The 14058-nt window shown below is 44.9% G+C and overlaps 2 protein-coding genes across 5 annotated transcripts in view; one reads left to right on the forward strand and one right to left on the reverse strand.

The window, feature by feature from the left end:
• Positions 1-14058, reverse strand: part of Art3 (ADP-ribosyltransferase 3 (inactive)) — an 89164-nt gene that overhangs the window by 60704 nt on the left and 14402 nt on the right. The gene's annotated exons all lie outside the window — the stretch shown is intronic.
• Cxcl10 (C-X-C motif chemokine ligand 10) lies at positions 2199-4499 on the forward strand. Its single transcript, XM_055595811.1, has 4 exons — positions 2199-2304; positions 2864-2990; positions 3191-3280; positions 3694-4499. The coding sequence occupies exons 1-4, from the start codon at positions 2244-2246 to the stop codon at positions 3710-3712; spliced, it is 297 nt and encodes a 98-aa protein (XP_055451786.1). The 5' UTR covers positions 2199-2243; the 3' UTR covers positions 3713-4499.

A 14058-nucleotide genomic window follows, 5' to 3' on the forward strand; every position in this document is an offset into this window, starting at 1 on the left:
GCAGGCTCCCATGCAAAGCAAGAGCAGGAATCTTTGTTGTGTTTCTAGCATCACCAGGCACAACAGATTCCTAATTAACATTCCCAGACACCCCAATCCTGGAACCAGCGACCTGGATACCCACCTCAACCAGCCATCCCAGTCCTGGAAAGGCCCTCCACAGCAAGGAATAAACTTTTTAGTTTGCATCTTAGGGTGGGCATGGTGGCACAGGCCTTTAATTCCAGCACTAGGAGGCAGAGGCACGTGGGTGGATCTCTGAGTTCAAGGCCAACCGGATCTACATAACAAGTTCTAGGACAGCCAGGACTACATAGTAAGACCCTGTCTTGAAAAACCGAAATAGTAGGGCTGGAGAGATGGCTCAGTGGTTAAGAGCGCTGTCTGCTCTTTCAAAGGACCTGGGTTCAGATCTCAGCACCCACATGGCAGCTCGCAACTCTCTGTAACCCCAGGTCCAAGGGATCTGACACCTTCACACTAATGCACATAAAATAAAAATTTATTTTTTAAAAAAACTAAAATAGTAATTAATAATAATAAATAATGTGTCTCAGTCCAGATTTGTTTAGCATAATTAACTCTCCAAGAGCATGCCAACTGGGGCCAATGAGTATTCTCAACCTGCAAAACTGAACTCCAGGTGCTAGGACGGAAGGTGTGAACCACCATGTGCAGCCTGTAAGTAAACTCCACTCTCCTGTGTGTGTGTGTGTGTGTGTGTGTGTGTGTGTGTGTGTGTGTGTAAGTTTGAGACAGGGCTTTTCTACATTGCTCTAGCTGTCCTGGAACTCACTATGTAGACCAGGCTGGCCTCCAACTCAGAGACCCAGTTGCCTCTGTCCCCAGTGCTGGAAAAAGGTGTGCACCACCGCCCTTAAGGCTCATCTGAGGCTGACCTTTTCTTCAATTGTCTTCAAAGCACTTCTCCCCTTAGAGAGTACACTCCCCTAGGAACTCTCCATGGTAGATCCTTTTATTTCAGTCAATCAGCGTTAACCTTATAGTCATTTGTTCCCACAATGCAGTGTCCACTCTGCAGAAGCGGGCCCGGGGAGGCGGCTCATGGCACTGTCACAGCAATGACAAGAAACTCATCAGAAGTCTCTTGGCTTCTGTCAACCCTGCCTCATTCCCTTCCATCTGTCCTTCCAGACTCCACAGCTGCCTACCGACTTGCTAGCTTGACAGCTTAGCTCCGTCCTAGTCCTTGGACTACACCATCCTAAGATTTAGCACTCTAGAAATCTTCGTCTTTCCCAAGCAGCAAGTCACCCCTGTTCTGGTGGCAGAGTTCCTGTTTTGCAGCTCCACTTTGCAGGTACAGCTTTCATTCTTGGCCTCGGAGGCCAAGTTTTAAACCAGACTCCCTAGCCCCATCCCATCCCTACATCATTGTAACCTCTATGAAAGACCCCTCACATCCTCCTCTTGGTTCTAGGTCTCTGCTGCCTTAGCTGTCCCACTGCAGAGTGTTGACCATACCTCAAACGCTTTCTTCCTTGATCCCGGCTACCACGCACTCACACAGAAAACAACGAAAAAATCCACAACAGTGTCAGAACTGGAATAATGACTTGCTTTACATCCTCTTTTGTAACTCATGACCATTACCTGCACGCCATGTAAAATTGAATGTGAAACTTCACGGCTTCTGTTCTGAATGCCTTGTCTAACTATACATAAGTTTGTTAAGTTGTATAGACTTTGGATCTGGCTAATTTTTGTGTGTGATTTCTTTTTTATTGCAAGTACTTTATAATACAATTTATAAGATAAATAAACAAATATCTCAAAAATAAAAAGCAAAAATGAATACTGGAAATGCAACAAAAAATTTAAAACAAACATGTTTAGAACCTGGGTTAAATATCAACTCTGTGTTTTACAAGAGAGGAAAGACAAGACTGAAGGCCATTTCCAAACTTATTCCACAATGCACTGCATCTGTTTCCTCAAACTGCTCATGCTTTGGAAAGTGAAACCTAACTCACTCACTGTTAAAAATCAACAGAGGGAAATTCCAAACTTAGGGGTCAGAAAAACACAAACAATATCCTGGGTTTTACAACAGGGGACTTCCCTCAAAGGCTGTCTTGCTGAGTCAACTCCAAAGTTAACCAATCAAGAGTCAGGGAGGGAAACCCTTTGCAGATAAATACTTCACAGAAGTGCTTCATGGTGCAGTCTTCGGCTGAGGTACATCCCGAGCCGGCCTTCCAGAAGCCTCCGCTCTCTGCACCATGAACCCAAGTGCTGTCCTCATATTCTGCCTCATCCTGCTGAGTCTGAGCGGGACTCAAGGTAAGGGACACCAGGGCTATTTAATCAGCGAAGTCAGAAAGACAGCTGAGCTCAGTTCTAAACACAATATATTTTGAACTCTTGATGTGAGTCTAGAAAGAAGAAGGAAGCTGGTAGAAAGTCCTCCAGCTTGCAGAATTTAATCACATGCTGGTTCAAGTTAGAGAAAAGTAGAATATATTTTAAAAAAAAAAAAGGAATGAAGAAGAGAAGAAAGAGAGGAAAGGGGGAGGCAGGGAGGGGAAAAACTTTGAGAGGATGGAGAAAGAGGGAAGGGAGAGGCAGGAGAAAGGAGAGGGGGAGGGAGAGAGAGGTAAGCCCTCTTACCTAAGCCTAACTGATAATGATAATAATAATAATAATAAAACAAGTTGCAGCCCCCTTCTTCATGATAACCAGATATTTATCTATTCAGCCCTATGATGGGATGGGCTGCATCTCCCCTCAGATTAAACGACAATATGGGAACAGACTCTGCTAAAGACTACCTCACCTATATCAGGTGCCTAAAATTTGGAAGTGTGCCAACTTTCCCGGCTCTACTGCTCTCTTCCTGCAGGGGTCCCTCTCTCCAGAACGGTACGCTGCCTGTGCATCAAAACTGATGATGGTCCAGTAAAGCCGAGGGCCTTAGGAAAACTCGAAATTATTCCTGCAAGTCAATCCTGTCCACGCGTTGAGATCATGTGAGTAAGATGGCACGTGCTGATAACTTCCCTTGTGTTAATCACGTGTTAAGTATGTGATGATAATCAGGAAAGGTCAGTGAAGGGTCTGTGATGACTACAGCTGACACGTGGGACCTGAATTCAGACGTAGACCCACACAGTCCATCTGTTTTCTTGGCCTGACATTAATTTGAATGTCTCACTATTTATTTCTATAGTGCCACAATGAAAAAAAGTGGAGAGCAGAAATGTCTGAATCCAGAATCCGAGGCCATCAAGAGTTTACTGAAAGCAGTTAGCCAAAAAAGGTAGGTTTGCTGTTGCTCCTTCAGGAGAGGTCAGTCTTGGAAATGACATCTGCCCTGGGCTTTGTAGTGGGACCTCTGCCTTAAGCTCACATCACCACCATGGCCCTTCCTCCCTCCGTTTACACAGACACTGAGGTGCCATCTCAGGTCATAAATACCCAGTGTATAGATGTGACTTGTAATTTCAACCTTGGAGCAATTATAACTGTCCGGGTAAGGCTGCCAATTTTTCTCCATTTCCAAAGAAAGAAAAAAAAAGAGAGAGAGAAACAAAGAGAGAAAGAAGGAGAAAAAAAACCAGCCCTCGTGACCCACAGTGACTGGTAGCAAAGGGGCCTTTTGCCCAAGGACCTTTGGGTTCCCAGACTAAAGCCAGAGTCTCTTCCGCTCAATACAGTTTCCTCTCTCCATAGGTCTAAAAGAGCTCCTTAACTAGAGAGAAGCCACTCACTGCAGTGCTGTGACAATGGACCACGGGGAGCCTGTCTCTCCATCACTTCCCTCTACACAGTGTACGGCTAGTTCCTGTTTCTCCTGAGAGGTGACCAAGCCGGTCACATCAGCTGCTACTCCTGCTCAGGACGATGGACTGTTCATCATCCTGAGACAAAAGTCAAGTCCAGGAACAAGAGTTCCCAACTCTACTAAGAGCTGGTTCTGAGGCCTCGCTCAAACAGCCGAGGTGGCTCTCCTGGCTCTGTATTGGAAGCTACACTGAGGTACTGCCCTCACAGCTATGTGCCAAACCCGAGACTGCTCCTCACATCCTCCTCGCCTTCCCTGGGTTAAGGCTCTTCCGTTCTGAGTTTATCTGAGTCCTTTTATTTCCATGTGGAAACATATGTGTAAATATTATTTAATGACTGACTGTACAAAGTAGAATTTCTAGTTGTATTTTTGTATGAGTTTCATTGCATATGGAAGAACTTATATAATTAAGTCCATATCAGTGAGCAATTAGAGTTTACATAGACAAGCGTTTTGAATGTTACATAACACAAATGGTGTTAGATGGTTTTCAAAACAAAATGTACTGTACTGAAAATATTAAGAGAATAAAAGGTAATAAAGTAATAATAACTAATACAAAATGCCGTGAGGGTTGTGACTGAGAATTATTTCAGAGGTTTAAGGACTCAATGGCTCGGGCAAGAAATTGGGGTGCATAGGGGACAAAGGAGTCAGGAGAATTGCCACACACCTCCTAAGTTCAGCCTCCCTCAAGGCCCATCATATGAGATTCCTGTATCACTGGTGAGGAATGAAAGAAAATGACATGAGCACGGAGTCTGACCTGGTTAGTTTTTATTGTCAGCTCAGCACAACCAAGAGTCAGCCGGGAGGAAGGGGTCTCCGCTGAGGGGCTGCGGAGATGAGACCGGCCTGTGGCCACGTGTGGGTGATTGTCTTGACTCATGCCCCACCTGGCAGAGCTCAGCCCCCTTGGGGCAGGGCCACCCTGAGCAGGTGGTCTTGGGTTGCAGAAGCAGACCAGCTGAGCGTGAGCCAGGGGAAGCGAGCCAGGGTGCCAGCCAGTAAGCCGCCTCCTCCGTGGTTTCTGCACCAGCTTCCTGCCACGGCTACCCCTGGAAACACGGGTTTAAATAAACCTCCTCCCTTGAGTCACTTTGGGTCAGAGTGTTTACCACAGCAACAGAAAGGGAACCAGAACAGACTCCCAGATTCACGTTTCTGTAAGACAGCTCTGCCAGAATATTGCCCAGGAAAGCCTGCAATCGCTGCATTCCCTTCCCAGGCCTGTGTCTTCACCTCTAGTTTATAGACTTGTTTAATTGTTCCATCACCCACTCAGTTCCCCAAACAACCCACATCATCACTTCTTCTTCACCTCCTCTGTCCAACTGGTGACTAAGAAGATGCTTGCAACACAGCTAGCTGATAAATTATTAGGTCTCTCAAATGTACGAAGAGTTCTCATAGCAGTCTGCAAGACGATTCGGGGGGTGCAGGCACCTGACACAAAGCCTAAAGACCCGAGTTCAATCCCCAGGACCTGTGAGGGTGGAACCTACACCACAGGATATGTGCGCTTCCTACCTCAGCTCACACACACCAGTGAAAATGGTAAAGGAATTCTCGTGGATAAAAAGAATAGAAGTGAGATAAACAGATGAAAAATAGTAAGAACTTCACAGAAGTAAGAAAAAAGCAGAAGCCCCAAACATGGGAAGATGTTCGATCTCATTTCTAATGAAGGAAATGTATATTCCAATCCTTAGACTTCACCTCATTAATTCCACAACCCTGACAACACAAGGACAGGCGAGATGTACCTGTTCAGGCTGTGGTTGCAAGTCTGCTTGGGGGGTGGGGGTGGGGGTGGGGCTAACCAGAAGCTCTCTGATGGGATCTGAGGCCCATTCTGCAGGAGAAAAATCATTGCCTGCTACTGGAAACCCAGTCAGAAGCCCACGGCTGGGGATACTGGAGGTTCTGGTGGGGCCTGTCCATGTCCGGTTTTGCTAAGTGGACATGCTGTGTCCATCAACTTGCTTCCTAGTAACTGTCAGCACCTGTGGACTATTGCTGCTGTCAGTTATAGTGAGAAAAGCTGCTCTTTGCAGTCAGCAGCAGCGTCTACAAAGGCTCATCTCCATCAAACGAGGATGAGTGACAAGTCAAGTACTCAGCCAGAACGGGGACTGCAGACCATTGCACGAGTACTCCAAAGCTCAGGGAACACTGCACAAGAAAGAGGAAAAGTGTAAGAGCGGAAAGAAGGAGAGCCACATGGGATGCTGAGTTCTGAGTGTGATGTGTCCATTGCACGCTTAGACTCACAGGACCTAGCACTATATGCACAAATGGGATCTGCACAAGACTGGGCCTAAAAACCCTGTCACGGAATTGGGAAGGCTCGTGAGACTCCGCCCCCAGCACAGGGAGTTATATGGCGCTAATGATAAAGGGGTATTTCTTCAGGGGTAAAGTGTGGGAAGTGGATGAAGTCTTGAGAACAGGTGTATTGTAGACATGGCACAGCCATGCCTCAGACCCGTGGGAGCTTGCGAAGCCTTCCTCTGGTCCAGTACAAGTGTTTATAAGTGATTGCCCAGTGTGTACAAGAACTAGTAACCTCAGCAACCTGAGACTGCCACCTGCAGAGACTTCCCCCTGAGACTAGTCAACTCCTCCTCCTGCAGGCAACAACACTGCTGAGTTTCTGGGTTGCATAGCAGGTGCCCTCCCTCAGAGAGACGACAGCCTGCCTGATCGCAGCTTTTCTGTGTATGTGTATCTGTCACTTCTTCCGTTTCTACCATTTCTTACGTTTATGGTTGTGAGCCTAGCCTTTAACGGCTGAACCATCTCTCCCTCTCTTCATTTCCTCCTCCTCATAGTCAGGTTTCTAGAACCAAGCCATGCAAGAGGTAGTGGTGTAGTCACTGGCTGGGTGCCCAGCTCTTTAAACAACTCTAATGCAACACACTGGCTCATTAAAACTAACACAGACACACACCTACACACAAAGGTACAAGCTGGGAAGAGGAAAGGATTAGGAGGGACAGGAGGAGTAAGAAAAGGTAATGGGTGATAGGATCAAAACACATTATGTAATAGATGAAAATGTGGCAATGAAATCCATTATGGATAATTAACATGTGCTAATAAAGATTTTTAAATGACTATTTAAGGCAGCATTGGTAGCAATAACAAAAACCTGAAAACAATTCAATGTCCATGAGGTTTATTCAGTGAGATATTTTATATCAGTGAAAATAAAGCACATTGAGTGACTCTCAGAAACAGTCCTGCACAAATTTTGGTGGGCATGGTGGCACATACCTGTGATCACAGCTACTTGGGAAGCTGGGGTGAGAGAACTGAAAGTTCAAGACCAGCCTGACCAACTTAGTGAGATGTTGTCTCTAAACAAACAAGCAAACAAACAAACAAACAAATAAACAAATAGGGGTAAGGGCATGGCTCAATGGCAGAACATTAGCCTAAAATTGGAAACACTCTGGGTCCTGCCTTCAGCAACAGAAGGGCTATGGAAAGATATAGAAGAGCACATGCAGATGGCTCCCTTTCCTGCAGTTTTTGTGTGTATGTGTGCTTTTGTGGTTACACCAAGGATCAAACACAGAGCCTTGTGCATGGCAGGCAAGCCCTCTCCCACTGAGCTACATGCTTGGCCCTTCACATTTCATTCTGAAACGCAAGTTCCCCAGGTGGACCTCAGACTCACAATGTAGCCCAGGTCCTTGAGCTTGTCCTGCCTCAGGCCTCAGGTTCTCAAGTGGCTAGAGATTACATGCCTGGACCACCACATCCAGACTTCTAAAAAGTCTTAAGCAAAGCAAATGTAACATTTTAGTTGGGTAACAATAAAAACAGAGACAAAGATAGGGCTTACTTAAAGTATGTAATTCTGAAGAGAGAAGAGACACCAGGGCTCTGGACTGGTGAAATTCTAACCCGCCTTGTGGGAGGTACATGACAGCTTGTAATCTAATCTGTACCTCCAATCTCCTCTCTCTCTCCCATCCTGTCTTTCTCCTTCTCCTTCCCTCCCTTCCCTTTCTTCCCACCCCCACCCCCGGCATATTCTATACTAAAAAAAGTCAAAACAGGGACTGGAGAGATGGTTAGGTGCTGGTGAGGGCTGCCTGCTCTTCCAGAGGACCAGGTTTGGTTCCCACCACCTACATGGCAGTTAAAAATTATCAATAACTCCAGTTCCCAGGAAGGCGGGACCCTCTTCTGGCCTCCTCAGGCATTACACACAGTGGTACCCAGACATACAAGCAGGTAAGACATACACATAAAACCAAAAACAAAAACATCTTTTTTAAAAAAAAGTTAAAAAGTAAAACCAATGAACACTGGAACATTGTCACTTTTGAGGTGAGGGCATCAAGCAACTTTACGTAGCAAAATGGAAGAACAAGAGCGTTACCACATTCTGGTATATAATAAAAGAATGCCTCATGGCCATCCCCACAGAAGTCTTAACTACATCACAGTAAACAGCGACAAGTCAGAAGTCCTTTCTCCTGGCTTCATTTTCCTGTTCTTCTTGGTCCACTATATCTGTAGAAAAAGCCACTGTCATCTTAGTGCTTGGTGCTGCTACAACAAAATATATAAGAATCGGTTACCTATGAAGAGCAAAATTTCTCTCCCGAAGTTCTGGAAGCTGGGATGCTCGGATCTGTATGCCCAAATTTCGAGGGCCTTCCTCCTGCTTCCTTGAGTGGCAGAAGGGCAAGAGAGAAGAGCCCTGTGCTGAACCCTTTAGAGCTATCTAGCATGTGCAAAGCTTCTGACAAAAGCAAAACCTTTACAAAGGACACCTCAATGCTCAATGCAGCAGAAAAAGCCCTCTTATCCCAATTCCTATTTGTAAAGGCCCTAACCTTCTTTTTCCTTTTTTTCTGGGTGGTAGTGGTATTTTATTTTCTTTCCTTGGGATGCTAAGCAGTCAAGGCCCCTTGCAAGATAGGTACAGGACCTTTCCCTAAACTACATCTCCAAGTTCAAGGCCTCAGCTTTGAAGCCTGTCATAGTGGTAAGCTAATGGTTGAACTTTAAGAGAAGCTCATCCAGACCACAGCACCTGCCTTGGCATTTGCTGGTAAACACGCTTCAGAGAGGTGTGTGGAGAACTCTCAGCTTCTCTCTGTCCAAAAGCAAGGTGTGCATTCAACAAACATTTCTGCCTGCTATAGACCAGGGCATGGGAAATAGCTGTAACTTACAGTTCAGTTGTTAAACAGAGACAACTGTCAATCTCTATTCTGTGGACTTAAAAAAAAAAAGTGAACAAAGAAAATAGAGAAAACCAGAGAAACACCTTTCCTGGGAATGTGATGGCAGATCTGGACTCTGAGGCATGCATTTGTATCTGACAGACAGAGAAAAGTGAATTTCAGTACAGGAAAGTGTATACAGTGATGCACACATCTGCTTAGTCTGGAAGAAAGGAAATGTACAGCTGCAGGCGCAGGTGCCGTCAGAACCAGCGTGGGGCAGACACACACAAATGAAGCCACGGAAGCCTTTCTGTGTTTGGTGTGCCTGCCATTGACACCGCAGTTCGCATTTTATGCCACATGGACGTCATAAGACACACACATAGAAAACAACGCACAGTTGGTGCCGGGAATCAAGCAACAGGGACTGAAAATGCGATTCGGAGCTACATTGGGGTAGTTTGGTGGCTGCAGGCTGTACTAGCCCGCCTGCATGGTATTAGACCAGGGGTGGAAAACTGCTATCGCCTGGTGACACGGTGGCCACTCTGAGGCTATGCTACACATACTAAGTATATGTAGCGATGGACAGAGATCCCTGAAGAACGCATGCCTTCCAGAGACTGGCGTCAGTACACATGAACACAGCACATGTGGCTCCATCTTGTCATTCCCGTACTGACACTGAGCACAACTTGGGAGCAACGCTCCAGGGAGCAAGGTGAAAAGGGGTGGGCACTGTTCAGGAAAGGTCGAGGCTGTGGCCTGACAAAGCAGGAGGGCCCGGAAGCACTTATCTGTTCACAATAATGGACCTCAGAGAGAAACTCCTTAGGGAACATACAGAAGGGTGAGTTGTCCGCAGGGCAAGCATCGCAGGCTCATCCTTACTGTTAAACCTGCAGGCTTCTGGAAGCAACGACACACCTCTGGGACTAAGGAAAACCATCACTTAATGTGGAAAGAAAGAAAAAGCTGAGAGAAAATTAAAAAAAAAAAAAGTACAAATCCCAAGTCATGCATCCTCAGACACTGAAGCAGCCCTCCTGTATTGTGGCATGTCAAACACAAGCTAAATCAAAACTCTAATTACGGAGGAAACTATAGAAAGTGCAACTGTGACGTCAGGTCTACATCTAGCCAAATTACTAAAAATTAAAATTTACCACTGAAGTAAAAAGCAATGAGGCCAGCGAGCCACTTGACTGCTGCTGACGGATCATTCCCTTGTGCCCAGCCGCCTTGTGCAAAGAGCTGTCAACCAGTCTTTGGCGATCAAATGAAACAATCACTGGGATGTCCTGCAGCTTTGAACGCTTCACAGCAGCTCTAGAGGATCTGCTGCGGCTGCAACCTGAACCTGCTTCAGGACACTTTACATGCCAAGCCTCAGGGAACTCAAGATGTCCCTGCCCATCCCACAGCTACTCTCACTAAGGATGGGCGAGGGACACCACCTGAGTGGCCTGGCAAAACGCTTGTGTCGGCGGTGTTCGGCACATGATTGATGAAGAGAAAAGCTCTGTACAAGCATGCTATGTCCCCCAGCCTCTGATTTCAATATCCTCTGCCCACGATCCTCTGCCCACAGATTTTTGACCACTTGGCTACGGGTATCTCTATATGGATTCGTCTTGTTTGGAGCATGTATCAGTTATAGTTCTGTAGAGTAAAAAAACTTACAGAATGAATATATATATATACACATATCCCGTGTGTGTGTGTGTGTGTGTGTGTGTGTGTGTGTGTGTGTGTGGACTTGCTGTTCAGCTAGTCCAACAATGACAGCTAAACTTAGGTCCAAAAATCCCATAGTTGTCCAGTCCACAAGGTTGTATGTCTCAGCTGGTCTTCAGAACAAGGTGGAATCCCAAAGCAGGCTCTAAGGTCAGTGAGGGAATGGGCTTGCCAGCAAGGCCAAGATCAAGCAGGGAAGGAGGGGCGCTTCCTTCCTTCCTGTCCTTTATCCAGTCTGCCAGCCGAAGGTGTGGCCCAAAGCCAGGGGGCTCTTTCCCACCTCGAAAGATCTGGATGAGAAGTGGATCTCCCCACTTCAGATGATTCGGTGAAGCAGAAGTCCCTCACAGGTGTGTTCAGCCTTTGGGGTTTTAGTTTATTCCAGATGTGGTCAACTCAACTGACAACCAAAACTGCCACCACAGAACACAATGGGTTTTCCTGTTCGGGTAGCGGAGGTCTTACTCTGCCCCTTTCTCCTTCCGAAGCTCACATTAAGGAGGCACAGGTCGACTTGAAGGTGTCATAGAGTGTCTTTGGACTCTCTGTTATTTTCTTTCTGTCCTCGGGATCAAAAATGTTCATGAGCTTATCTTCAGATATGATGGTGATTTTCCTTCTGATTTCTCAAATCAGAAGACCTCTCGGCTGTTGAAGACCTCTAGGGATGTTTCGTTTGATTTTTGTGTGGTGTCCGCGGCTGACCCTGGGGCCTCATGCATGCCGATGCTAGCCACGACCCCTACCACTGCATTGTACTGTCACCATGCTGGTGAGATGGAGACAGAGAAACCTCAGCCAGCCTAGCCTACAGGCAAGTTTCAGGTTTTTTAATTTTTTCAGATCCCAAAGTTTTTAGTTCCTTTTTATAATTATCTCCACCTCTTTATTGATAGCCTGATTTGTTTTTGTCGTTGTTGTTATTCTTTGCACTGGCTTCCTTTAGCTCTCTAAGCATGTTTAAGACAAGTGACTGGACATTTCCAGCTGCTGGCAGTAGTGGTACACGCCTTCAGTGCCAGTACTCTGGAGGCAGATGCAGAGTTCTCTGAGTTCGAGGACAGCCTGGTCTACAGAGCCATTTCCAGAGCAGCCAGGGCTACACAGAGAAACCCTGTCTTGAAAAACAAAACAAAGCGAAAGAAGACAAAAAAGACGTTTCTAGCTAATACCTAATAAATCTACTGTATGGCTTCCAGCAAGACCTTTGGGACCTCAAAATTAGCTCTACGAGGACCTTGTCTTTACATATAACCACATTCTGAGAGTGCCAGCTGGCACATCTTCAACAAAAGGATTTGGGGAGCATAATCTAGCTCCTAACATGAATTGCACAAGAAAAATAATCATGAAAGGAAGGCAATAAAATAAAGAGCAGCTGCCTTAACTAAAAGTGGTATAGCTACAGAGAAACCCTGACTCAAAAAACAAAAACAAACAAACAAACAAGTGGTATAGCTTCACAGTCAAAGCATGAAAAAAATAATCGTGCATTTACAATGTTAACGGCATGGTCCCCTCTTATTCCCAGTTTCACTTTCCAAGGGTTCAAACACCCAGTGACTACAAGGGTGTTGATAAGCTATTTTGGGAGAGAAAGAGACATCGGTTTCACAGACCTCTCACCAGAGTATACTGTTATACAGCTGTAACCTTTTACAAAGCAAACCTTGCCATAGGTGTGCACAGATAGAAAAAATCGACTAGACATAAACATACACAGGGCTTGGGATTATCTGCGGCTTCAGGCTTCCACTAAAGGTTTGGAAATATATCCACCAAGGATGAAAAAGAGTGCTCCTAGCACCCTACTTGATGACTTATCTTGAAAAGGTAGATTGTGTAAATATTAAACCAAGACGAGCTAAAAATGTAAAATGATACAAAACGGGGGGCTGGGACAATAGCTCAGTCGGTAAAGTATTTGCCACTTACACATGAGGACCCGAGTTCAATTCTACACGTATATACGCCTATATACACATGAATATGCACACACATACTTACAAATAGACACACCCACAACTGGAAATAATCCCACGCGCCAATTTTTTTTTTGCATAGTAAATACAAATAAACAGAAGACCCGAGGGACGGACACATGCACGTTATCAGTAAGTGTTATTACAAAATTACCCTTCTCTTTCCGGCAAGAATCAAAATGTTACAGAAAATTATTTTTCTGTTGTTGGTTTGCCCCCAAAGAAATGACAAACTCCTGTGGGCAAAAATATCTGTGTCCTTAGAATTTAGAATCATAACAAAATTTATTGATCAACTGGAGTGAGTGATAAAACAGTAAATAAAGCATTTGTGAATGTGGAGTTTTCCAGCATGGAAACACCCACTCCTGTAATCCCAGGACTCAGGGTGAATCTCAGGAGTTCAAGGTCATCCTCCATTACACAGAAAAAATTAGGTCAGCCTGGGCCATCAGAGATCCGGTCAAGAAGATGAAGATGAAGAAGATGACAACGACAAAGAAGACAAGGACAGTGAACAAGAAGAAGAGGTGGAGAAGCAGGAATTAGGAGTAGTAATAAATTAATAAAATGGAATTTTTTTTCCTTAAGGGTTTTTTGCTTTTTTGATTGTTTCATCCTGCTTGTGGTTGGTTTTGTTTTGTTTGTTTGTTTTTAGATTTATATAATTTTATGTGTATGAGTATTCTGTGTGCAGGTTGTGTCTGTGCATCACCTGTTTGCAGCACTGAGTGGCCAGAAGAGGGTGACAGATCCTCTGGGAATGGAGTTACAGACGATTGGTAGCTGCTATATGGGTGCTGGGAACCAGCCTGGGTCAGCAAGAGCAGTAAGTGCTCTTAAACCTTCTGAGACCCAGCCCTTATGAAGATTTTTTTTAAATTTGTAAGTCAATATCTTAAAATAAGTATGAATATTTAAAACGGAAAAAAAAAGTATTTTCCCTCCCCTTTCAGGATAATTTTCTTCAGTCTTGCATGCAGCTTTTTTGCAATTATTGTATGTCATCAGATTGCGGACTGTCTTGCCAAAAAGGCACAAAAGTGCTGTTGGCAACACTGGATTGCAGCTGTCCTTGAAAAGATGTCTAGATGTTATCTCCCAAAACTATTTATTTATAAATCTAACCAGCCCTGGGGATTTTATTAGACATAAACCAAGAAGCCAAGATAGAGTAATAAAGGAAGACTTTCTTCCTTTTTGTTAGTGGCCTGAGATAAACAAAAGTAATGGTTTATTAGCAAAAAGGTTGCTTTAATTTTTTTTTTTTTCCTAAAGGAAAGAATAACTCCCTGACTGAGGAAAAAAGAAAATTTAGAATGCTAAGTCATAGCTTGAG

This window comes from Psammomys obesus, unplaced genomic scaffold (assembly GCF_907164565.1).
Source record: "Psammomys obesus unplaced genomic scaffold, mPsaObe1.curated_primary_1811, whole genome shotgun sequence".
NCBI classification, from domain to species: Eukaryota; Metazoa; Chordata; class Mammalia; order Rodentia; family Muridae; genus Psammomys; species Psammomys obesus.

What these genes read in the sequence shown, in the direction of transcription:
- Cxcl10 (XM_055595811.1), top strand. Translation starts at nt 2,244, where the DNA reads ATGAACCCAAGTGCTGTCCTCATATTCTGCCTCATCCTGCTGAGTCTG. An exon ending in GAGTCTGAGCGGGACTCAAG is followed by an intron (nt 2,305 to 2,863) that starts GTAAGGGACACC and finishes CTCTTCCTGCAG; the next exon opens with GGGTCCCTCTCTCCAGAACG. An exon ending in TGTCCACGCGTTGAGATCAT is followed by an intron (nt 2,991 to 3,190) that starts GTGAGTAAGATG and finishes TTATTTCTATAG; the next exon opens with TGCCACAATGAAAAAAAGTG.